The following is a 26,130-nucleotide window of genomic DNA, read 5'->3' on the forward strand; positions in this document are numbered from 1 at the left end:
CATTAAGTGACGTTTTTTTTTCTTCTCTGGCGCATTTGCGAATGATTATATTTTGATAAGCGCATTGAGATGACTTTGTTGTAAATTGTGCTATACAAATAAAGTTGAAATGAATTGAATTGAGTCGCAGTAAAAAAAAAGTCATATTATGCTACCTACTGCCACCTGTTGACTCGGAGGAGTACCAAATTAATTACTCTGATAGCACATATTTGAAGTAATTATTGCAATAGTTCATCTTTGGAACTACTGAGTAAACATTGACAGTTTTATGTTGCACACCCAATGAGCTGCCACAGGGATTAAAGATTCCTGCTCTATAAAGCCGAGTACATGAAAATAGCTTTCCCTTTATTTTGGTTTTAGGTTTTGCAGTGTGTTAATTGCTGTTGTATTTGCAATATCAAATAATCCACCAAAACTTTGAAAAAAAAGTTTAAAAAAAAAAAAATCCAAGATTGCAATTTTGTATTGGGAGAGAACTTGTATAGCGTACACCAGGGGTGCCAAACTCATTTTTGCTCAGGGGCCAAATACAGTGTAGTTTGAGCTCAAGTAGTCCACAGATTAGTTAGAAATAAAGTGCAATTTTAATACTAAAGTGCCCTAGTTTTCCCTTCCACGCATAACTGATATATATACAGTTTGAAAGGCACCGACAATATCCAAGCATTAAGTGACAGATATGATATCAGACCCTGCAAGATGAACACTTAAAAAATCCTTTTCTAATTCAAAAAGTTTTGTTGGAAAATGCTTGGAATGAAAAAAAATAATTTGCAATAAAATGAGACAACTTAAATATTTAATAATTTATGCAACTATTCATGTTTTACGTTAATTTCACTTTTTCCTGTGGGCTGTAAAGACCACATACATATGGTCTTTACACATCTCACATACCATAAATAGGAAGCTCTAAAAAGCATTTAGTATACAATATTTGAGGGAATTAAAAAAGGCTTGGCTTAATTAAAAAGCATGGCATAAAAAGGCTTAGCATTAAAAAGGCTCGGCATTCATATTCTATGTAGGTTGAAACATACTGTATATGTGAAATAAGCCACTCTTAAAATAAAATAAAACATTGGTTTTACTAAAAATATTTGCTGTGTACAAACTTACCTCACATCCTTTGATACAGTGAAGCAGCTCTGGATGTGGATACCATTTAAGCCCCATTGTACAGACGATACTCTGTAAGGAAATTGAAAAAAGACACTTAGTTTTACCCTTACGTGAATCTTTTTTTATTAACCAAACCTTCAAAAACTAATCAGAAATTTTTCCGACTGTGTACAAACTCATAACACCAAGTAATACACCGTTTAAGTGTTAAAAAAAAACCTAAATTCAATCTCTGTTCAGGTCCACAACACATTTAAGGTAAGTGAACATGTGTGACACTATCAATGTGCTTGTGTTCATACATTTTCTCATGGGTAAAGTGATTAAAAGAGGTGTGAGGGCTACAGTATGTTTACACAATAAACATGTTGAGAGGAGACCTTTAATTATAGCAATGGACCAGATGACCTTAGAGGGTACATGTATCTGGCTCGCTGTGTCCAAAAAAACTGCACAAAAATGCACATGCTTTTCTTTTTTTTTTTGTTGCTGCAAACTAAGGTATTTTGTGTTTCAGTCTAGTCAGCAAATCAATCCCAACGAAAAAAAAAAAAAAAAAAAGAGGGGGGGTTTGAAAGAGGAGAGAAACGAAAACATAGAACCAAAAGACAACAGAGCTGTGCGAGTCAGTTTTTACTACTGTTCTGTTACTGTGTAGGACTAAGCAGGCATGTAGAAACTTTTACTTCCTCTTTTATAAACCCAGGTCTTACGATGATGTCACCTAGAAACTCCCTCTCTGCCCCTTTCCTTTTCCTCCCTTTCATTTTTCTTTTCTAACAGCATAGGGCCATTAATCTTGATAATCTATGATTGTGGCCTGAACTCACTCCTCAGTATGTACAGGATCCTCACCCTCCAATCACTCCCTGGGGGCACAGATGCCAAATAAAAATAGATCCTTGTTTTAAAGCCGCAACAGAAGAGGTGACAGAGATGTTTAGCCGATAAAGCAGAAATACACAAAGCAGGAGTGAATTCTAAGTGGGTCATGCGCTAAGGACCAAAATACAACATGTTTAAAGGTAATTAATCAACATCACCTTTTTAGGAGAACTTTGTTTGCTCAAGCATTTGGAAACTCTAGTTTGTGGCCTGGTATATTATGTAAAGAATTACATTTTACCATAGGGTGCATCCCTTTCTGCACTTTAGTATCTTAATATTAGTGAATAAATAGGGCAGGGCTATGCAAACATAGGGGCGGATTCACTAATATCTGAAATAAAGGATGATAAACCAGACTTTACAGTTTGTTAAGCGCTCTGAGATGACTTTGTTGTAATTTGCGCTACATAAATAAAGTTGAATATTGAATTGAATATTGAAAGGGGTGGAGCTTTTATACAAGCAACACATTAAATATCATATTTTCTTCCATGTGTGCTAAATAAATAAATGAAATGAAACGAATCTTTGATCAATTTTTTTGCCTGCAGGAAATAACAGAAAAAGAGCTGGACCAGAAGGACTGTTTCTCGGGACATTTGGTGTGACAGATTTGCAAACATAAGTTATTATTAAATTGTAGAACTGATAATTTTGCCTTCACTCACACTTTTAAAAGGCTCACCCTACTACCCCCATGCATCATACTTCTGCCTAAAGGCATAAAGCTTTATGTTTCAAATTACAACCCGAGGCCAAATCCTATATCGATGACACAGATCTATGAAAAACAGATCGTGGCTCAACCCAGCTGTCTCCCTCACAGCATCCATGACAAAAATTCGCTGACTCAGTGTGACTCCGAAACAAAAACAAAAAACATCGTAGGGAGGAAATTGTGAGAAATACAACGTGTTCCTTTTACTCAGCAAGGCCTTCTCATCGCTGTGTCTCACGTTACAAAACCTGATGCAGTTTGTTGAGCCTCTTGTCTATCATGCAAAGGGCATCAGGATGACAAATTGCCTCAAGTGAAGTGATAATGATCAACCTTTAGAGGTGGCGTAATTTGGAAGACTGGCAATGGTTTAGTACTGTCTTCACAAAGTGATCACATCATATTTATTAAACCAACACCTGAGCAGAAGCAGTGGATTGCACTTCTACAGTATAAATGGACAGTGTTCTGTTTTAAATGGCCTACACTTACAGTAAGTTTAATTATTGCACCAAGCAGGGTAGGGATTTTAAAAGTGAGGGTGTTCTAATTATAGGGCAACCGTTGACTCCCAATTTAGTAAAATTGATTTACTAAAACCATGATAAAGCTGCTATTAAGTCATTGATACTCAGCATGTGGCTCCTTATGCCTTAATTTTAATCATTATTCCTCCAGAAAACCTTAAAATGGGGAAACTTTTTAACCCCTTTTTGCCATTTTTGCCCCTTTTTCAAAAAATGTGACACTTTTTTGTTTTTTCAGATTTTAGCTTCCTTTTGTCAATAATTATCCTTTTTCCCTAATTTTCTTTTTTACACTTTTATCCCATTTGTGTCGATTCTTTAACCATTTTTTTCTGACATTTTGCCTCTTTTTGTTCCACATTTCTGCCCTTTTTCACTATTGTTTGTGACATTTTGTTCACTTAAGCTACCATTTTCCAATACATACCACCCATTTCCTCTTTTTTGCCATTTTTTTGGCCACTCTGCCATGTGTTTTCATGCCATATTTCTGCCACTTTTGGACCATTTTTTGACACCTGTTACTCATTTTTTGTCACTTGACTTACACTTTACTACCTTCTCGGAACGGCGGCTTGGTCTTATGGCTGGCTGTGATTGGCTTGATCACCATTCAATCAATCTAACTGAACCAATATGTTTTCAACAGAGAATCCCTCTGTAAAAAGTGAGGGGGATGAATTTTTGTTTTTATGAAAGTGCAGGTGTCTCGTCCTCCGCATCTCCCATGGGTGAGATGCGCTTGGCACTAAGTTTTATTTTGCATTTATATACATTCCACTTTAATTCGTAAAAAGTTTTTGCAGAGCCAAAATTTTGCTGACAGAACACGCTAGCTATATTGCAAGCTCGTATGTTCCTAGCTAACTAGCTACCTGACCAAAAAGTGACATGTTTTTTAAATGATCTGTCTTATGGCGGTAGATTTTACATACGTGTGTGCCATGAAATTCTTTTGTGTGGTAAAGCTTTAACAAACAAGGTACCGTCTACTGGCTAGGCTATAGCTACCAGTTTTACATCACTCTTATCTGAATAGAGCAGGGGAATGAAATAGGTATAGTGTATACGGAGAAAAAATGGAACAGTGTTTGAAAAATGTAAACATATAATAAATATACGCAGCATTCATTATTCACAGCCAATCTAAGAAGCATATAACATAACTGTGAAGATATGATTAAAACCGTCTCAAAATTTTAAATCATCTAATGTCAATAAAAAAAAAAATTCAAATTCAATAATAACTTTTTCTTCTTGCAATATAAATTACTCATCATTTTATGGTGACGGATAAAACGTGGAAAAATGTATCCATCTAAATACCCACGCTAATCACAATACAGGATGTATGAGAATTTTTTTGCCACAAATATTCAGTATTTACCTATATTTATCATTAATTACTTAGTTTAGAGCAGCTTCAATCAAAAATTTGTTATTAATTTTGGATTAAAACGAAAAAAAAAACAAGTATTGGATCAGATTTCAGACAGTAATAAATCTGTCTTAGTTTCGTTCATCTTTTGTAACCCCTTTATTGTGTACAGGGTCACAGGAGTCTGATGGTTCTTATCCCAGTTAAACTGGTTGCAAATCAAGGTAGGAGGCATAGTGTAACCATTACACTACCACACTGCAGGTGGATTTCCAAATTACAAAACATCACATAATAAAGTGGATGAATTTAGGTAATTAGGCCTGGTTTATCATCAGTCACTGAGCAGCAATAGTAAAATAAGTATTGCATGATACAGTATATGTGGGATATTGGATTTTTTTTAATTATTATTATCTGGCCAGGCATATTTTAAATGGCAAGCATTCTGTTTTTTAAAAAAAAATTACATGGACACACAACCCATGGTTCCTGAACGACTCAAGTTTGAGAGACGGTGTACAACATATATTTTCTAAAGAGATAATAGAAGCTTGCAGTCCATAAAGCCCACAGGCAGCCAGTGATATGTCTCTGTGAGGACTGGAGATGGCAGTAGCATGTTTTTATTAAAATGATGTCATAAGTAGAACGTGCAAGGCAAAGTGTTGCCATGCTTCCATGATAAATATTTGTAAGATTCTTGGCACCAAAAGGGAGCGCGACTTGATATTTTGTATTGTGTCGAACAGATCCAGGATGTAGACACAACGTGCTACATTCCATACAGGAGAGTTGTGCATCGCAGAACTTTGTGAAGTGCGTCTGTCAGCACTGTGAGGCATACAAAAATACAGACTTACCTTGACTTTATGTGGGTTCCTCCAGTGCTCTTTAAGCACACGCTGCACAGTCACGTTGCTGGGGAGGATTACCACGTCATTGTGACCCTCTCTGCATGTCAGCTCACACTCCTCACCTGTGTGCATGTGAAAGTGACATAAATAACAGCGGTTAATGTATGTTTACACACACACAGAAAGAGAAAGATTGATGCCCTTTCCCTTTCGCCTATCTTGTATTAAAGAACGTTGACGCAGCCCTAATAAATTGCCCTATCTGGAAATGTAGCTTTATTAAAATTCATTACAATATAAAATAAATGGAGCAAATTTGAAGAGTAAATGCTAGCAAAAGGATTGGCAAAAGCTTTGCATAGTGTAGGGGTGGGACGAAGTTCACAAGATTATATATGATAATGGGCTCACAATAACGATGAGAGGCTATTTTTAAAAAGATAAAAAAAGACCCCAAAAAAATTGCAATTGGAAAAAATATTTAAAAAAAATAAAAAGAAATATTAAAAAAAAACTAGGCAAGATCTGTATTCGCATGGCGAATAGGTATTTAGCAATTGAAAATTGGCAAAAATGACAACCTGTATCTGGATTTGTTGACAATTTTTTTGTTTTTACAAATGAAATTGAAAGTAATAATGCAGGGAAAACAGAAAACTGACCTTGACCTTAAATATGACCTTGAGCAAAGGTCAAGATCACACGTTGAAAGGAAATGTTGTTCAATGGTACCAGTCTGAGCACTGTATCTCATATTTTTATGGGGAAAAAAGTATTTTTTTTTTTGTTTTGGCTGAGCTTTGTTGCACTTTGTTCACTTTTCTGAAGAGTTATTGACCTTAAATATGACCTTGAGCAAAGATCAAGGTCACACATTGAAAGGAAATGTTGCTCAATGGTACCAGTGGCCAAATTATAGGGAAATTTTTTTTTGATTGAAATTTTGACCCTTACCGATCTTTTTACTGGTAGGTCATACAGTTTCGGTCCAATTAAATAAAATGCTCTACTTGAGATGAGCTTTTCATAAATGTAAGCATCAAACTTGTATGATAAATAGTCATAGAGATATGGAAATTTTTGTTTTTTGACACTTTACACAACCTTGACCTTGACATTTTGGCTCCAAAAACGGTAGAATGCACATCATTGACATTGGCCCTATTAGATGACATGTGTCATTAGTGTGGCATTAAAATCAAAATTATATATATATATATATATATATATATATATATATATATATATATACCGACATATGCAGTATATTTTTTTAAATAAGTAAAAAAGTTCAAAAAAAATAAAAGACCAATTTTTTTCCTATAAAATTGCAATTGGAATTTCTTTTTTTAAAATAATACTAATAAAAAATAAAGGAAAAACAGGAGAAGAACGGAAATGGAAAAAAATAAGAAAAAGAAAAAATTAAAAAAATAAATACAAAATAAAATAAGCAAAAACTGCCATTCTGCAAATATAATGCTCATCAAGGCATTCTTAAAAAAATACTATTTTTCATGCATTAACTTTGCATAACAAGTCTTTTAAACATCAAACTAGAAGAGTCCAGATATCGAAATATTCTTTTTAGACACTATTAGAATGTCTACATTTTCTGGTAGCAATTCAGAGCTTTGGGAATCAAATTTGTCTCTTGCAACTGAAAAGAAACGCTCGCTTGGGACAGATGTAGCAGAGATGGAAAAGTAGGCTTCACACCTTTGCAGTAATCAACTCATACCATCCACAATAAATTTTCTGACATTCAGTTTAGATGGTATCTTCTTGTTGCATGATATAAAGAATAGAGGAAAGATGAAGTCAGCAGATACCAAGACTCACCAATGCCGTGTCCTCGCTTGCAAGAATACTGCAGGCTGTAATGGAGGTTCTGAGGTAAAGAACATTGGCCTTTGCTGTGAGGGCACAGGCGGAAAGACCCTGTCCAATTCCCATCCTTCCGACAGCGGATCGCATTTGACCACACAGCCTGAAATTAATACATATTGACAAACAAACAGTCAAATACACACAGGCACACAACAGTACCAGGCCAAGGACACTGAGATGGCATCCTGTTTCAAACTACGAAATATGATCCTTTTGGGGTTTTTTGTTCAGCAACTATCTAACCTACAAACTGTCAGAGGGAGAGCAGATTAAAAAGTGAATACATTTCACAGGCTGCTCTGAAGATCAGTAGCAATCTAATTAGCATTGCGTCAAATTGAATAGGGCTAAGGGAGAGGGAGGAGAAACCAGTAAACGGGGCTGAAATTGTAGCCAGGTCATAAAAGTGTTGGGAGGAACGAGTGTGACACAGGGCCAGAAATTATTAGTATATTCTGGGCCATTCAACAAAAGTAATAAGATTTATATCAGTAACACTTTACTTGACATTTTATGCATAAAGACTGACATTACTCTGTCATTATTACGACGCGACACCTGTCAATGGCATACATAGGGTGTCATGGAGGGTGTCATTAAGTGTCGTTCGTTACCCTAACCTCTAACCCCTAACCCTTAACCCTTAAGCCTCACCTTAACCCTACCTACCCTAATCTTCCCTTCCCCGTGCCTAATCTAACCCCAGATACCCCGAACCCTGCTCTTCCCCAACCCCCTCCTACACATTTGATTTATTTATTCTTATGAGATTTTTAAATTGGTTTGGCGCGATAATCTGGTTTTCATTCTCACAGGAAACAGCAGACTCTTTCCTCTTTTATTGAGTCCTTCACCTGTTTTATTGGTGTTTTTTTTTTACTTTGTTCTTCTAATTCCTGGTTTTAATTTTTTCTTTTCTTTTGATTTTGATATTTTAAATCTACTGTTATAGGGAGGAGGAAGGGGTTCCTGTAGCCCGTGCATTTAAACATGTCTATCCCTACTTAACCCTATCCCTACCTAACCCCAATAGATCCATCCACCTAACGTAGGAAATGCCAACATAGCTCTAAAGGTTTCATAATTTAGCAAACAACAGCCTTCATGACACCTTATTCATGCTAATGACAGAAAATTACAGGGTAACATCAGCCTTATGTATAAAACTTAAAGTAAAGTGTTACCGACTTATTACACATACAAGGTAAAATATTTTGTTAAGAACTTTACTCAAATATTTATCTGGATTATTGGTTTAATAAGTTAACTTGTCAGTGTGAAGAAGAGGTAAAAGGGACTATTGTCTACTTTTTTTGACACCAGACAAAAAGAAGACAAAAAAATTGGTAAAGCAATGAATAGAAGGAGGGGAAAGAGATGGACAGACCTGCTGGCATGGAGCGTGCAGCAGCCTCACCGTATGGGTAGAGCCTCCTGGGACGGCCTGAGCAGTATTACCAGCAGGGTCAGTGCAGTTTAGTCGGCACACACTGTCAAAGCGGAAGCCGTCAGTGCAGTGATAGAAGCCGTGGAAGATGGGGGGCGGAGGATCGCAAGTCACTGGTTCACATGCCCCCTCTAGCCAGCTGCCGTCCTCCGTGCACTGACGCTTAAACGCTCGTCTGTGGAGAAACAAGACTGTCACTGGAAATGTACATTTAAACATTAACAATAACTGAAAACGTAAACAACAGTCTTTTTTTTCCCCAACCTCTTAGGTTTGTTGGTGACGTGATAGCCAGGCTTGCACTTGTACTTGCAGAGCGTGCCCACTTTTAGACCTGTCTCATTGCATCGCCTGGTCTGCAGCACAGCGTTGGGAACGGGAGGAGGTGCTGGGCAGCGAAGCTCGCAAAGAGCCTCTGGGAAAGACCACAGGCCATCTTCAAGGCACGTAAGAGTGTTGTTTGTACCTTGGGAGACAGAGAGTGCAATGAAAGCATGACAGCAGCAAAAAAAAAAAGAAAGAAAAGGAGGGAAAAAAATACACCTAGCAATGGTAGACCTGAACTAACCTATTAGCTGGGCAGGTTCTCGACACTGAAAAGTAATCTTTCTTCCATAGGTAGTGCCGTCTGGGAAGCTGAAATTTGCTGGATGTACGTGGTACTTGTCCGGGAGTCCGCAGTCTACAGGTTCACATGAAACTTGTTTGTTCCATTTCCCATTTGCACATGTGATGGTCACTGATGAGTCCGACTAGAAAACAAGACATGATTATTGATAAGGGGAATACAAGAAAAACTAAAAAGCTGCTCTCTGATACATGTGGCCAGATTGTGCATTGATCTGAAAATAAAATAAAACATGAAACACTTGTAGTTTTATACATAAGGCTGACATTACCTTGTCATTATCTGTCATTAGCATGAATAAGGTGTCATGAAGTCTGTCAATAAGCTGTCATAAAGTGTCATTCGCTAAATCATGACACCTTTCGCTAAACTTTGACAGCTTTGGGGCTATGTTGCCAGGGTTAGCGTGGGGTAGGTTTAGGTTTAGGTAAAGGAATGTTTTACTCGATGAGACTCCACGGAGTTCTGAGCATCTCCCAGTTAGATAGGGAAACAAAGGAAGGCACAGGTCGACGCTTGTTCCTCGTTAGGGTATCAGTTAGGGTTCGGGCAGGGATGGGCAACTCTATCACAGCATGTGAATGTATCTGATCCGAGGGCCACATAATCAACATTCATGTCAGCATTTAGAAAAATGACCAATCAGAGCATTAACACAGGGGGAAAAGGGGTTGTCTATTTCTTGTCACTAGCCCTATTCGCACAGGATTAGTTTTACCTAGGGACCACATGCAATTTGTAATAATTGCGGAGAATGTCTGTGATGTTAATCCCATACAAATCGGCCATGTCAGTAATTTGTAAAGTAAAAATTTCCCCGCAAATTACTTACTATATTTTACTGAACTCCAAAGTCCAGTGATAATACTAATTCAATGCGAATAAGCATCTCTGTGATTTGGACAGAAATGGGCGGGATCTGATGCGTGAATATGAGGTGTTTTGTTTCCAGTGTCACGACCTGAGTTTACCTCGTACTGAGATCGTTTATGAGCATACATGCACATGCACACTACCGGAAAATGAATTTTTGCTAAAAAAAAATTCAGTTTTGTTTATTTTTGTTTTTAAAGTGAACGGATACTTGTTTTATTAGTTTATTGGATTAGGTTAGGGTTAGGGTTAAGGTTAGGGTTAGGGATGCGTGCACGCGCATGATCACATATGCTCATAGTCGATCTCAGTACGAGGTAAACACAGACCGTGACACCGGGACGCATGTCTATTTACTTTTGGCGAAGAATGGAGGCTGCATTGGAGTGTTTAGAAAACCTTTTGGGGCCCGGGCCAGCAAAACCTTATCGGCCCGTAACGTACAGCAAAAAAAGAGAAGGAGTAATATCAGAAGCAAATGGTGGATCACGTCATGCTTTGCACTGCGCGGTAAGAATCTTTTTTTTTTCTGTTTGTAGCTTTCTATTTAATACAGCTGGCTAACGCTAGCAGTAACACAGTACCGAGTTGTGGTCAAAAGCCTGCAAAGTTGTTTTAACATCAACTCACACACTGTTTCACATTTTCAGATGTCCGTAAATTTCAGCAAAATCTCAGACTTTGGGTATCCCGTGTGAATACTCCACATAAAAAGCAGACATTGGGGGTCATTTATTTATTACATGGGGTCCCCAGATAATACTTATCCCGTGCGAATAGGGCTCTGTATTTTTGATGTTTTGTCAGTTTTTGGAGCTATTATGCGTTATGTCATTTTCTGCATTTTTGTCGTCGATTTCTGTATTTTTGTTGTTTTTGTACTTTCCTGTCATTTTGTTGAATTTTGTTAACAATTTGCGTTTCTTTGGAGCTATTCTGTAATGTGTTGTTGTTTTGTGTGTTTTTTATAGTCATTTTGTTTGTTTAAGTGGTTGTTGTGTCTATCTTTGTTGTCATTTTATGTTTCATGAGTCATTTTGTGTGTTTTAGGAATATTTTGTGTACTTTGTGTATTATGTTGGGCTCCATATTCCTTCTCACTTCTTGAATTACAATTTTTGGGGATTTGCATTGGGGGCCTCAAAAAATTAGACTGAGGGCCATATGTGACCACTGGATCGCTCATTTCCCATGTCCCATGTTCATACCTGTCAAGTTTTGGATTTGAAAATAATTTTCTGGCGCCCGCTATGAGCCGTCCCACCCGCCCAACCAAGCTCCAGTATCCCTTATATTTTAATATAGATGTACAAGAAATCTAAAATACCCAGTTGTCAACCACTTACTAAATACAATTACGTGATTAGAATCTGGTAGGTCGACCTTTATTAACATTGAAATGCTGTGAACATTCCTACTAGAGCTGGGTGATATGGACCAAAACTCAGATTTCAATATATTTTCTCAAAATGGTGATATACGATATAAATCTAGATAATTTTATCAAATAAAGTCTGACCAGAAAGACAATTCTGGGTTAAATTTGCTGATGCAAAATGCCACACAGGAACATTTATTAACAAACAGATGCACAATATGTGCACTCATGAATCCATCTAACTGAGCTTTACATGTTGTTCTGAGGAGTAAAAGCAGTGACTCCAAAAACTAGTATTTTAATGTATAATAAGCTATAATATATACACATATATATGAAATATTATAGTTTTCTATATCGCCAAAATAGAAAACTCGATACATCTTGGATCTCAATATATAACTCAGCCCTAATTCCTAAATTATAAAGCAGCCTAAATAAAAAGCAGTTTATATTTGTGGCGCTTGTGATTGGCTGAATTTTCATGGTGACTTACATCATTCCTTTCGCTGTGGTAGACGTTAAATTCTCAGTTTTTAATCTAACAGAACATGTAACTGTGTCCCATCCTGCTGCACTTTATGACGATAAACTCTCTGTCACATTTCACAACGTATTTAAACGAGTTCTTTGCCTTTTTCGCCGGAACGTCTTCATTCATTCATCTCTCTTCTGAGTTGTTTCCGGGTTTGTTGCCGCTGTCAGCACTAATCTCGCGAGAACTGCCACCAAGCCAGGCCATTTCAGGTGGCAGTTCTCACGAGGCTAGTGATGGCGTTCAGTTTAGCAAGGCATCTTTAAATTATTACTACAGTAAAATACAAGAAAATACTAATGCGGGAAGATAGCAGGAAAGAGGGGTAAAATACGGGAGTTTCCCGGCCATGTTACCCAAACGATACCAAATGACAGCCTTCATGACACCTTATTCATGCTAATGACAGGTGTCATATCATAATAATGATAGTGTAATGTCAGTCTTAAGGTATAAAACTTCAAGTAAAGTGTTACCCATGTTTCTATTATGCATTTTGCATGTTTACGTTGGTCTGCCACACATGATGCGACTCTGCAGCTCAACTAACTGCTGATAACATTAGTCAGGTCAAGTCATGCAATTCAGAGAACTGATATGTAACAACAGCACAATCAGCCGTAACATGAAACAGATTGACTATGGTAGCAATGTGAAGGATTCCGAAAAATGCACAAAACAGACACGGTCAATCATGCAGAGAGAGAGAGAGAAAAAAGGAAGAGAGAAAGGAAATATTCCACAACTGGAATAACAGCTTTTTGTGCTTCTGTGTAGCTGTACTACTGGGAAAATGGTATTAGGCACAGAACAACCTCAAAGTTTGGCACACCACTTACAGTACATACTTGATTGTGTCGGATAGTGGAAGAAAATGAAGAAAGCGACTGGGTTCAGAGGTGACTGCTACAGTACGTGCATGTTTACATTAAGATAAAAAATGATACATGCAACATTAGGCATTTAAATGCTTGTGGAGTTAAGAGAGAGAAGTAGACAACAGCCCCAAATACTCTCTTCTCATTTGTAGACGACACTGGATGTTGCAGTGTTGTTGTTTTTGTGTGTGTGTGTGTGTGTGTGTGTGTGTGCGTGTGTGTGTGTACACTTATTGCATGCCTGTTATTACACCCTCGAGTCAAACCTGATCAAGATCGAGAAAATCTTGTACTGAGAAAATTGCATTAGGTAGACAATAATTTCTTGGACACAAGGACCCAACGGAGTTGATCAGTGAATAAACATAAAGCACTGAGTTTGAAAAAAGTGTCACTTCTACATTTTCTGAATCTACTTTGACTGATTCAGATAAATATCCTTTGATTTCGGTAAAGCACTTGGGATGTACAGGGATATATGAATTTTTGCAACAATTACACCTAAATAAAAAGCAACAGCACCAGACTTTTGTTTTATCCTTAGCCTAGGATGTCATGTGGCAGGTTTACGTAAAACAAATGAAAAGATGCAGAGTTGATTTAACATCCATTAGTAGCAGAAGCAGTGCTTCTCAACTTTTTTTGGGTCGTGACCCAATTTTTATATTACAAATCTCTGGCGACCCAGGATACATTTTTCCTCTAGAATAAATATTTCATCATGTTTGTTGTATTTGAGAAAGCCAAAGTATAGAATACTTTTTGTTTGAGATTGTGTGGCATAAAGCAGTCGACCAACGGGTGTACTTGGATTCAGAAATAAGAGAAAATGGGTACTTGAGCCAAAATGGTTTGAGAACCACTACAACATTTTGCTTGTGACTATTATACTATAGCGGATAATGATAGAATGAATGAGTGATAACTCAAATTTTAAATAACATTTTTTAATACTTTCGATTACTATTTTTCCAATTTCTCTCAATTACCCCCTGTAGGGCCATTGCGTACCCCTAGAGGTACACATACCCCCATTTGAGAAACACTGTGGTAAAGAATAATAATTAAATAATGATATTTTAAAAATACATAAAAATATCATTTTAATCAGTATTACTAGACATTTCAGGTGACCCCAAGGTTGGAAAATACTGCTCTACAGGTTTGATTTTAAATTTCTGTCACATAAGTATTACCGTATGTTCAATTGAAGTAGGCTTTTATTTTGAAAAGTATTATTGAACCTAAAGGCTGGGATACACTGTGCGATTTTTTCAATCGTTGTACTCCAGCTCAAACTGTGTGACTCAATTGCAGAGCCCGAATGTGCGCAGCTCACGATTCATGTTCTCACCCTATACGGACCGACACTCTGACACTGTCAAACCGTACGTCCATACACGACACGTCGGGGTCTTGTATCCGGAAATGCAACGTACAAATTAGAAGAAGAAGAAGAACTCTGAAGCGTCGCCATTAAAACAGAAGAAGAAGAAGAACCCGGAAGTGGAGAGACACTTGCTAATCTGAGCAAAAAGAGCACGACACACGATTCAGCAGAAACTTGGCCCGATCCCAAAAATAGCACGAATCAAGAATTGGCTCAAAATGGGCCAAAAATCGCACAGTGTATGCCTGCTTTAAGTCTACAAAAGAAATGTATTGAGCAAAAGAGCTTGTATGAAGAGCAGGAGAAATGGATAAGCAAAAGGATTTAGGCTTGACAAGAGTGAAAACTGCATCTATAAAAATGAAAGCTCCAGTGAAACGTTTGCCATTAAACAATAAAAGTGGTTTTGAGGTAGGAAAAGTGGTGAGCCTCACTGATGCACATGGGAAGAGCAGGCTGGCCCTTGAGGCCTGATTGAAGTGGTCAGAGTGATATTGCAGATTGACCTGCCTTACACGGTTCTTGGAAGAAAACTTGATTCATTTATTCTCTTTTAAAAGAATCTGTAAAGTGTTACAAAGTGAAACATTTCTGAAAAAGTCCCTACATTCACAGAAATGTGTGCATGTGTCTAAAACTATGTGTGTGTGTGTGTGTGTGTGTGCGTGCGTGTGTGTGCGTGTGTGTGCGTGTGTGTGTGTGTGTGTGTGTGTGTGTGTGTGTGTGTGTGTGCGCGTGTGTGTGCGTGTGTGTGTGTGTGTGTGTAAATTTGTAGGAACTTTCCTTCCTTTAAAAAATTTACAGCCCACTGCTTTTCTTCCAGTAGCAATTTTTACAACCTTTGGCTTCTCTGTTTTCACTTTAAACCAGACAGAATAACCAACACACTGACAGTTTCCCTCCCTAATTTAAGAATTTACCTCAGCTTTGGAACCCACTCTAACATATAATAAGAAAAGTTATACCATCCAGCTGTCCATTGATAAGGATATTTGCACGGGACTCTCATAAACATCCATATTATTTATGACTCCATAAGCAGAATCATTCCAAAAACAATATTTCTAGGCAACGTGCCTCACCTTCTCTGTTCCAGGAAAATAAAAATAAAAACAAAGCTTCTTCTGCACTGAAACACTCTGACAATGCATTCAACTGTTTCATGCACAACACATGTACAATATTGTTTGTTATACTTTGAAAGTGTTTTATTATAGTTCAAGGAAACAAAGAATTAGTGGATTTCAATTTAACGAAAGAAAAAAATAAATCACAGAAATACTGCTCTGATAGTTACACCTGGCCAGCACCATTTCATTCCATTCAATTCAACTGTATTTATATAGAGCTAATTACAATAATAAATCTACTGTTTAATCGTAACTCAGTGTCCACACTGATATTTTAATGCACTCTGTGTTTTTAAGAAATAATGTTGTGTTGACCAAAGGCTTATTTTTACAATTTTTGTAAAGCATTTACCATGGTAATATATTTTTACAACATAAATATAAAGTCCTTGCCTTCTGGCAGCATGATATCTTGGCCCAATTTATAACAAGTGAAAGCATTCTTTTTTTTTTTTATGACTTTGACGAGATCTACAGTAAATGAAAATGTCAAGGTCCAGGAACAGGCAAAGGTTTCAGAGACTTTTGCTTAATGGTCAAGGCCACAGAGTCAAAAGTTAGATCTGAGTTCTTCATCGCCAGCACTCAATGTTCCCTGACATCGCCATCCCTCAAAGACGGAATTAATGGGAAAAACACACAGCAATAAAAACAGTATACAAATCAAGCAAGTCTGGGAAACAGATTAATCGTGAAGATAGCATTATCCAGGAAGGTGGCGTTCCCAGAAGCGTTTTGACATTACTGAAGCTATCCGCTAATAAGATAAGATAGTTACTTACAATGTTCTTTGTTTTATAGTAGGCTTCAGATATGTGTCTGTGCAAACTGGTGCAGCTAAAGAAATAAGTGAAGTAATGCATGTCGTGATAGAAGATAGAAAATAGGGGACAAGTATTATTTGGTCAAACAGAGAAGTCCTTAAAGGGATCCTCCACTGTTTTTACTAATGTGGCCTAAAATCTTTGAAATGTCCTTATTCGAAGATCTAAGACTAACAAAATGCATTATTTTGGACCAGATTTTTTTTTATTAACATTTAAAATGTGACTACTTTACTGTTTTAAAACCTATTTTCTGCCATCTTGAAGTCACATGATTGAAGACGTCACACAGCCTGTAAACAACCCATTGTTTTCTATTGGAGTGAAACAATCAACCTGCTTTTTAGATCATTTAGCAGCCTTTTGGATCAAAATGCCAATTTGTGCTGCTTTTGTTTGCTCTAAATAATCAGGAAAAGTATGTATATGTCGATATAATCGTATTTTGTTTACTGACTGTTGGACTCCCACCCAAAAGGACTTCTATTCTCAGGGTTTGTGTGTCTTAAACTGTGTAAAAGAGAGAAAAGGCCCCTTGGGAAAGCTCTTCTTCTCTGCCTTGCTGTCTACTACGAAACCACAGAGTTGGAACTGTCGCCCCCTGTGGTCATAGATTAATTTTTGGGTCACCAATGTTTTTATCCTCTTTCGGTAAACCAAAGGGGGTTACATCGACAGTTTCATCTCTTCCTGATCCCTGTGAAATACCTTTGCTATCCCTTGGTTCCCAACTGCCCTTAAACAAGCATGTTGAACTCTTTCTTCTCACCCCTCGTTTTGCCTTGTTTTTTAGCACTTTTCTTTTTCTCCCTCTTTGAATAACATAATGTATTGCTCAACACATTGACATTGATGAATTACCACATAGTGTGCTGTCAATAAAAGTCTAATACAAGTGGAAATCTGGGGAGACTCATTGGATAACAAGCCTTCGTGTTTATGTAAAATTGAGAATCGCTTCTTGAAATTTCCGTTTATTATTGCGTGATGCCTGCCGTGGTTGGTTAGATTTAGTCACAAGAAGACATGGATTGGTCTGGGATTGGTTATCTCAGTCAGTCAATCAGAGTTACTTGACCTACTGCAAGCCGCGAGGACCAAAGTTCATTATCATGACAAAAATGAATGGAGTATTGAATGGGGAAATATAACCGTGAGAAATGTCAAGTGTGGCATGTGGTGTGAGAATGCGTCAAATTGCGTGATTGTCACGCTCAAAGGGTGAGGCTTGACAGCTCTGCTACACTTACTCAGACAACGTCATTTTCAGGCCGCATTTTGACGATAAAGCGTACAAATACAAAGAGACTGCTTAATAAAGGAATCTTTAATATCTGGACGGATTCTGCTTTGCTTAGAGGAGCTGGTGCACTTGATGATACAATAGCTCTCTCTATGGCAATCCATTTGGGCACAAATTTGACATCAAAGATATCAACCATAGTTAATCTCTACTAGAACTCATATTTGGAGTTAATCATCCATCCATCCATCCATCGTCAAACCCGCTAATTCCTGTTTATCAGGGTCGCGGGGATCGGCCAGTGCCAATTTCCGGCTCTCATTGGGCGCTGGGCGGGGGTACACCATGGACAGCGCGCCAGTCCATCGCAGTGGAGTATATCAATTTTGGTTTATTTTTATTTCAAAATATCACTATCACTTCTAGTGATATTTTGAGTACTAGTAAAGCCAAAATATTCACTAATGGTACTAGTACTAATTCACATGAAGTAGAAGAGATTATCTATAAACAAATCCAGCACTTTAATTGGTTATAATATTTGACAAAAGCCAATGGCAAGCCTGAATTTGCTTTTGCCCGTTCTCTTATTAGCATATGACACTTACTTGTAGCACTAGTGACACTTTTTGATTCACAAGTAAAGTGTACTTGCACACTAGTAAACTAAAGTTAAGTACATGTAGAACTTAACTGTGGATGATATCACTGATATCAAATTTAGGCCTTAGGACCGCTCAGTTTTTCAATTATTATTTATTATTAATCGGTCTTTTAATCACAGAAGTCGACATCATAACTGTCTAATGTCACCTGAGTCAAGCTTGTTTTGTTTACATGCAGTTTATTTTTTTCCCAAATCACAAAAGTGGCCACTGATCTCCAAACAAAAACAAGTTGTGCTTTCCATCATTAAGGGTAGAATTCAGATTTTATATTTGAATTAAAATTATTAGTGGTTTTGTAGTTCTTCTTTGACTAATTCTAATTCTTACAGTATCCAACACTTAAACATGTTTACTACTACTAATGTTCCTTCTTTTTTTTTCCTGAAAATCCCATTTCTTTGAAAGAGTGTTCATATATTTTCTTACAGACAGCTTTGCGAAGCCTCTGAGTAGAATAAAGAGTTTATATGGCCTTTATTGGAACTTGGCTCGGGTAGAAAAGGTTTACGATGTGGCGTCAACTACCCTGTTTGTTTGTTTATTTGTAGCGTGAATGCATCTGTGTGTGCCTTTCTTTGTTTGTGTCTACATTCTGTCTTTACAGGAGATTGTCTGGTAAATCTTTGCTAACTGTATATATCATGTGTGTGTGCACGTGCCCATATGTACACAGGACAATGCACACACGTTTGTGCAAACGTGTGTATTGTCTGCGAGGAGGCATTTAATGTGCGATGCCTTTTAGTGGCAGTTGCGAGTGCCTGCCCTTTAACAGAGACTTCAGGGTGTGTGCGTGTGTGTGTGTGCATGTGTGAAAAAAGAAGGAATAGAGCAATGGAGAGGGAGCAGACACTATACTATGATGTCATTGTCCCAGTGGAATAGCAATACAATGTGACTGTTTGAGGTGATGCTCACAGAGATACATAACAATTTTCTGCCTGCTTTTGAGAAGAGGTATGTGCATGAACGTGTGTGTGTGTGTGTGTGTGTGTGTGTGTGTGTGTGTGTGTGTGTGTGTGTGTGTGTGTGTGTGTGTGTGTGTGTGTGTGTGTGTGTGTTTATATGCATGTACAGTACTGTAGAAACCGTGTACAATATATACATGTAGCATGAAAAAAAGGGGGGGTACTTCTCAGTGCAGCACTCATCTACCTGGAAGTTAATGATGTCATTCTCCTTTGAGGCTTGCCGTGCCAAGCCTCTTTTTTTTCAGGTGACAAAATAAATGCATAAACAAAGGGGAGCTGGGCCTGTTTGGAGATTTGTTTTGTGGCTATTTTCAGTTGACATTAATGCACATTCACAAAATCCTGTTTGCATGCAAAGGTCCTTATGCAACTGTAATGCTTTTGCACTCGTGTGTTTGCATTTGTGCATGTGTGCGGTTGCGAGCCTGATTGTGTGATCATCACCTGGCTTTTGATGATGTCATCATCCTGGTGGATCTGAAGGACATATCCAGAGTTGCAGAAGATGGTGCAGCGGTCTCCGTTGTAGAAGTGGCGGCCAGGGCTACTGCACTTTAGTTCTGCATTGCGGATCAAGGGTTCCTGGCAGTCAATGGCTTCACACGAATAGTGCACACAACTTTGAGGGGTTGTGTGTGTGTATGAGAGAGAGAGAGAGAGAGAGAGAGAGAGAGAGAGAGAGAGAGAGAGAGAGAGAGAGAGAGAGAGGGAGAGAGAGAGAGAGAGAGCGTGTGTGGTGAGTGGGCGGGTCGTAGGGGGGTGAAAAAGAAAGTGAGAAATTAACAGAGAACAGAAATTAAAAAAGCTGAAACCTACATTTTAGGTATTAAATTAAAAAAAAATTGTCAATAGAGAAAAAACACACAACAAACTCACGAGTATCACTCTTGCACACAAACATACAAGCCATGCGTCACGTCAACCACATTCATCCATCAATGACTGCTTAACATATCAAATCAATAAACCACATGGAGCAAAGAATGCCACATTTGCCGTTTGAAAAAAAATAAAAGAGTGTCTGTGGGCACATCGTTTGTGAATTAAGTGCAACAGAAAAGATTATGTGCAGGCTACAGTGGTGAAGTTTGGCCACAACTCCATGTTAGTAGTCTGATGGAGAAGGCATTTAATGCTCTTGGAATGCTTAGATGCCCAAGGCACCATTTTACAACAGTCCACAGTCTACAGTATAGAGTTCCCTGATGAAGGCTATGAAGAAAGATGGTGAGACCAAAAAAGGACAGGGAGAGAAAAAGGATGTAAGAAAATACAGGTCTGGAGAAACATTGTTAATATTACTCCTGCAAGAAAGGATTCTGTGTTTTTCTCCTTTCGTCCATTTATTTTCCTGTTTTTGCAGAGGTAGAGTTTCTCTTTCTTTTATTTTATCCCTTGGTTTATTAATGAGGCAAAACTTTGGTGTACGCAAATCATTCCATATGTCCTTCATTCTCTGTTACTTTTAAATGTCATTTCAAGGTATCACAAAGCTAAAGTAAATACAGTAAATGAAAAGCATGAGCGCAATGAGGCCTTATGTCAGGACCCCCTAAGGGCAAAAAAAAGCTTCTAAGCTCTCCTCCATGGACATATGGACTGAACAAAAACTTTGGCTTCTCTGTGCATTTTTAAGTAAGAAACAAAAAATAAATAAGTGAAAGAAGCTGATCCTTTTCCAGGTACTTTAAATTGTAACCTGGAAATGATCTAACCACAAAAAGAAGTAAAAAAGTTGACGAACCCAAACGGGAAACTGTGGAGGCACATGCTCATAAACGAGCATGTAAAACCCAGTCTAGTTTTTTTGTAAAAAGGTCAGGCACATTTGTGTGGAGGTAGAAAAATATGCTGCCCTATAGAAAAAGACATATAAGCAGAAAGTATAGCGAAATGTAAAGCAAAAGCTTCATTAGACCATCGTGCGCCATCACCTCTGTTGTTGTGGAGAGATGTTTACAGAGTGAGTATGTCATCATACGTCATATGCTTTACATGTAACCATGCACAAGACCAAGCACTCCGTATTCAGGCACACCTCTCCGACTGTGCCAAGCTAGCAAAGCGTGCTGTTGGCATTTGCTTAACTTTTGGCTCCGGAGCTGAAATCCCGCCCGGTTCTTTAATGCTAAAGGAGGACTTACACTTATAATAAAACTGAAGCTGAGGAATAGAGTCGACTTTATTTATTACAAACACGTTTCACAAGCGAGTACGCAACTACACAGCGCTAGCTCCATAGCATTCCTTCGCGATGGGTTCCGGAAACCAAAAGAGGCCGATCTCCGGGATGCTTCGGGCTTTTCCTTCATAGTCCCACCCTGATGGTGGAATCCTCGCTCTTCGCCCAATCATTTATCAGTGGCTCATGTGATGTGCAACAGTGTGTGATGTGGCGTGTTAAAGCCATATGTACTTCTAAGTGTATTTATGTGTTCATGAGTGTGCAATTATCCCTCAATGCCGTGCTCACGCCTCTGTGCTATTCCACTCACTACAAAAATAATCTGGACTTTAGATGACAAACTTCTTTATAGGTAAGGTACGGATCACTTAGGGCAGATTCACAAAGGTTTGGTCCCAATCTCGGTCTGAATATGTAGAGGACAGGTGATAATTTGATCACCTTGGTTTGACTCGGTTTGCATTCAGAACGCAACTTCTGAAGCACACCAAACAGCCTCTGGTGCAGTTGCATGAGCGAACCACTTGAGGGAGCGTAACTGTAGTAGAGACTTCTCTAGGCAGACAAACAGAAACCCGAAGAAGAGTCTCTGAACAATTGGTCAAAGCGAGCGTTTAAGAGTGTGCAGAAACTTCTGCTTTCTCCGTTAGATCTTTCACAACATTCTACAATGGAAAAGCAACAAGTTGCCGTGCTTTTAGTGGTTTTAATGCCCTATTTTGTGCCATTGCCAGCTCTACTGACCACCCACAATGTTGTGTTCACGGTGCACCTCATTGTCTATAGGCTTCCATTAGAAACGCTTCGAGACCGACAGAAACAATCGCTCGAGAATTCGCCCGTTTGATCCGCTCGAGACTTCTTAGCAAATGAATCGTAGAGCGTTTTAACCACTCCAGGGTCTGTCGGTGTGAATAGACCAACAAGAGGGAAGTCATTGGGAAGAAGGGGGAAGTGAAGACAGAGGAAAGCAAGACGGAAGAGAAATACTTTGGGTAAGTGAGGACTGCTTAACAGTCGATTAAAGAAAACAGAAAATTAAAAATTGCCTTGTTTTGTGAGATCTTTTTACAAAAGTAGAGTTAACAATTAAATATAGATTGCATTAAAAAAAAAAAAGAGAGAGAGAGAGACTTGTTTATTAAAATTCTGGGAGAGAAGTTGGCCAGACTCACTGGTTTGCCACCATTTAAGCATAATGATTTTTGGGAGCTTTTAAAAAGTTGATGAAGTGAAAGTAAAAAAAAAAAAGAAAAAGAAAAAGTCAGCAAGAATTCCCTAACTACATCTGCGTGCGGTAACAAACAATTTCCTGGCTTGTGCAGATACACTGCAGTTTTAATCTGTTTAGGTGCTCTTGGATGTTTTACTGGCACAAAACAAAAGCCACAAACAGCCCTATCTCCCCACCCAGAACCTCTGACCGTTCTCTGTGTATTCTGTCTTTACGAGTGGCGTTCTTGTTGAAAAGCCTGCGAGAGCATCAACGCTATGAACTGTCTCATGCATGACAGTGGTGTGGAAATGGACAAATTGTGGTTCTTAATGTGACGTGTGTGTGTGTGTACGTATGTGCGTGTGTGTGTGTGTGTGGGTGTGTGTGTGTTTGAGGGGAGTAAATGACATCATGTGGTGAGGAGTTACAAGAGGATTGTCAGTTGTAGAATCACTTTGGTGAGTTTGCACAGGCTTTAAAAATTGCTTTGGTTAGATAGAGAGATAGATGCATTATTGATTATTACCATTTCTTATATATATATATATATATATATATATATATATATATATATATATATATATATATATGTTAAGATTCTAAAGTTTTAGGTTATGCATACTTTGTGTACGTCCAACCATGCACAAACCATAAACAATGTCAATTTATTGGCTTGGGATGACATCACGGATCACGTTGTCACTAAGTGGTAGCAGGAGGAAGTGATTTTTTTACAGCAATTGTGTGAAAAGAGCTGCTACTTTTATGGAGATATCACTATCTATAAAGCTTGGCTCCATTAACTTTCAAATGGCCAGTAAAATTGAAAACAAAGACAAGCGGAGTGAAGTAATTTCAATTATGTTATGCTGTCTGGGAATGTTTGAAGGCCAGTTTTATGGCTCCAGTCCATCATGGTGGCCTAAGTCAAAGTATTTGTCCTCCACACGCATGGCAGTCAATATATTTATTATTGTGACAGATCTTTATTCTATATGTGATATGATTTATATGCTTTATATGCTATGGTGAGCGTGTATTAAAGAAAAAGCAATTGAGTTATAACTAAGGTAATATAAGTGTTTGAAATAGATGGAGCCACTGATGTCTGCAGTAGGAAAAAAAGCTCCATTGTGGGAAATTTCCTTGGATGGAAAGCAGGTTCAGTTCAGTTGTAAATTTTAAGGTCATTGCACCTAGAGATTTACTGTTATTAAAGTATCACTGTGCAACAGTAGATTTAACTTTTTTTTTTTATCTATTGTTGGCAAAAATTCCATAATACCTAATGCATACATTTTGGCTTAAATTGCCTACATTGAAAAAATTAGTAGGGGTGCCACGTTACACAAAGTGCACAGGACGAGACAATATATTATACTGGGCTCATGATAATTTTGGAATGGAAAAAATAGACATTAAAAACAATGCTGTTTTAAAAAATGATCAGGCTTTTATTTGATTTTAAATGTGGGCATACTTTCCTATTGCCTTTTGAACTAATGTGAACATAGAATAGAATATAAACAACAACATGAATAAGACAATTTTTTTCCTATTGCAAAAAATGTCACTGCAAATAGAATGCAAAAACAGAGACAAACAATTCATGCCAGTCTAAATTCATGCCATCATCGTGACATTCTTCAAAATATATTGCTATCAATGTATGAACTTGGCATAACAAGTTATTCAAAACTCTCCCGGTCACCCCTTCCCAAGCAATATCACAATACCACCTTCACCACTGACGTTTTATTATTGTGATATTTTGTCCCATGATATATTATCCCACCCTTACTCGTTAGCGTTTCTTGTTTCATCCCCTTTAAATGTAAGGTGTTCCAGTTGAGCGTACTATAGTCCATGCAGCTAAAGTTGATTCATGTCTTCATTTAAAATGCTTACTAAAATTGTTCAATCCTGTCATAAAGACTGTAAACAAAGTTTTCCACAAAACATTGTGATTTAACTATTTTTTTTTCCCTTGGTAGTGAATGTTGTGTCCATGTGAGAGCTTTCACATGCAAATGCCACAATTCAAGGTTTCACATACAACATAGTTAAGATTTTTTTTTTTTTTTGCAATCTCTGAGTCTCACCTCTGTCCTGTTGGGTTGTAGATCTCATTGCTTTGACAACCACTTATAGTGATGGGGTCAAAAGACTGGAACGAGCGAAGTCCAACCCCTGAGATGGCCACAAGGCGGGAGGCAAACATGACCAGGATGGCTTTGGTGTGGTAAAAGGCCACGGACAAGTCATGGCTCACTGGAATCACCAAAGGGTTGGTACGGCAGCTCAGACGCCACTCGCCTGTAAAAGAAACAATATTAGAAGAATGCAGCAACATAGGCAGGATTAATATATTACAAAATATCTAATATCGAATGTAAATGAGTGCTAACCTAGGCTATGGATTCCCTCTTTGGTGTCCACCAACTGAACAGTTATATTACACTGTGTCTGGTCAATGTAGGCAGTCCCATCAGCAGCCAGGTGGATTATTACTGCTGCTGCCACCATTGGGTGAGAAAAGTATGCCTGAATAAAAAACACGGAATAATTGTCAGTTTTAAAAGAAAAACAAACACATTTGTATCCAAATATAGTATAAAGGCTTGGATATCATAATATGTTTAATGAACGTTAATGTAGGTGAATTACAATATTAGTTTCAGTCATCCCTCAAACAATAGTCAATGAATATTGATCTTACCTTAAGCCAATATGTAGAATATCCCCATGATGATTGGTGTGCCTCACGACAGGGAAACCACGCATATTGGGACACTCCATCAGACAGATCAAACACCTTGGACTGACATGTCTACGTGAACAAAAGAGACAGAAAAGACAATTTTACAACATTTCTAAAAGTTTTATTTTGCTAATATCAAAATGTGCAATCTTAAAAGAATATTAAATAATAACAATCAGAGAAAAATACAAATTTTAGATCATTACACAAAAATGAAAAAATATCGAGCAATATTAGTGATGTAGAGGTGAGTAGAACCTCTTTCTGAGATAGGAGGACATACTGTAGCTATAAAAGACAATGAACGCAGTTGAATAAATGGCACTGCATTAACATAAATCCCATGATGACAGAGTCATTTCATTACCAAGGACCAGCTAAACTAGAGCAAATCAAATAGTCTCCCTTGGCAACAAACGGCTTTCCAAAGATGAGTTAAATGTAGAGAAAGACTTTTGCTTTAAACACATGCTGTAAGCATAAGACGATAAAGTATCATTCCTTTAAATTCCGTCTTAGAGATTTCTCTTTTGAAACCCGAACTATTAAAGTTGGATTGTTATCATTTGTTCGTATTATATTGTTTGGAGATTGTAATAGGTACTATTCGTTATAAA

The 26,130-nt window shown here is 37.8% G+C and overlaps 1 protein-coding gene across 2 annotated transcripts in view; it reads right to left on the minus strand.

Annotated features, from left to right (window-relative positions):
- Positions 1 to 26,130, minus strand: part of pappaa (pregnancy-associated plasma protein A, pappalysin 1a) — a 109,644-nt gene that overhangs the window by 21,146 nt on the left and 62,368 nt on the right. Inside the window, exons 11-20 of one of the 2 annotated variants that reach the window (XM_028463090.1) lie at positions 25,472 to 25,582; positions 25,161 to 25,296; positions 24,855 to 25,068; positions 19,796 to 19,970; positions 9,402 to 9,585; positions 9,098 to 9,299; positions 8,804 to 9,008; positions 7,339 to 7,486; positions 5,503 to 5,618; positions 1,126 to 1,197 (exon numbers count right to left, since the gene is read on the minus strand). In XM_028463090.1, coding sequence (XP_028318891.1) covers positions 1,126 to 1,197; positions 5,503 to 5,618; positions 7,339 to 7,486; positions 8,804 to 9,008; positions 9,098 to 9,299; positions 9,402 to 9,585; positions 19,796 to 19,970; positions 24,855 to 25,068; positions 25,161 to 25,296; positions 25,472 to 25,582 — 1,563 coding nt within the window. Of the gene's footprint in view, positions 1 to 1,125; positions 1,198 to 5,502; positions 5,619 to 7,338; positions 7,487 to 8,773; positions 9,009 to 9,097; positions 9,300 to 9,401; positions 9,586 to 19,795; positions 19,971 to 24,854; positions 25,069 to 25,160; positions 25,297 to 25,471; positions 25,583 to 26,130 lie in introns of both variants that reach the window. The other variant, XM_028463089.1, reaches the window with a different exon arrangement.

Source organism: Gouania willdenowi, chromosome 12 (assembly GCF_900634775.1).
Source record: "Gouania willdenowi chromosome 12, fGouWil2.1, whole genome shotgun sequence".
In the NCBI taxonomy this organism is placed as follows: Eukaryota; Metazoa; Chordata; class Actinopteri; order Blenniiformes; family Gobiesocidae; genus Gouania; species Gouania willdenowi.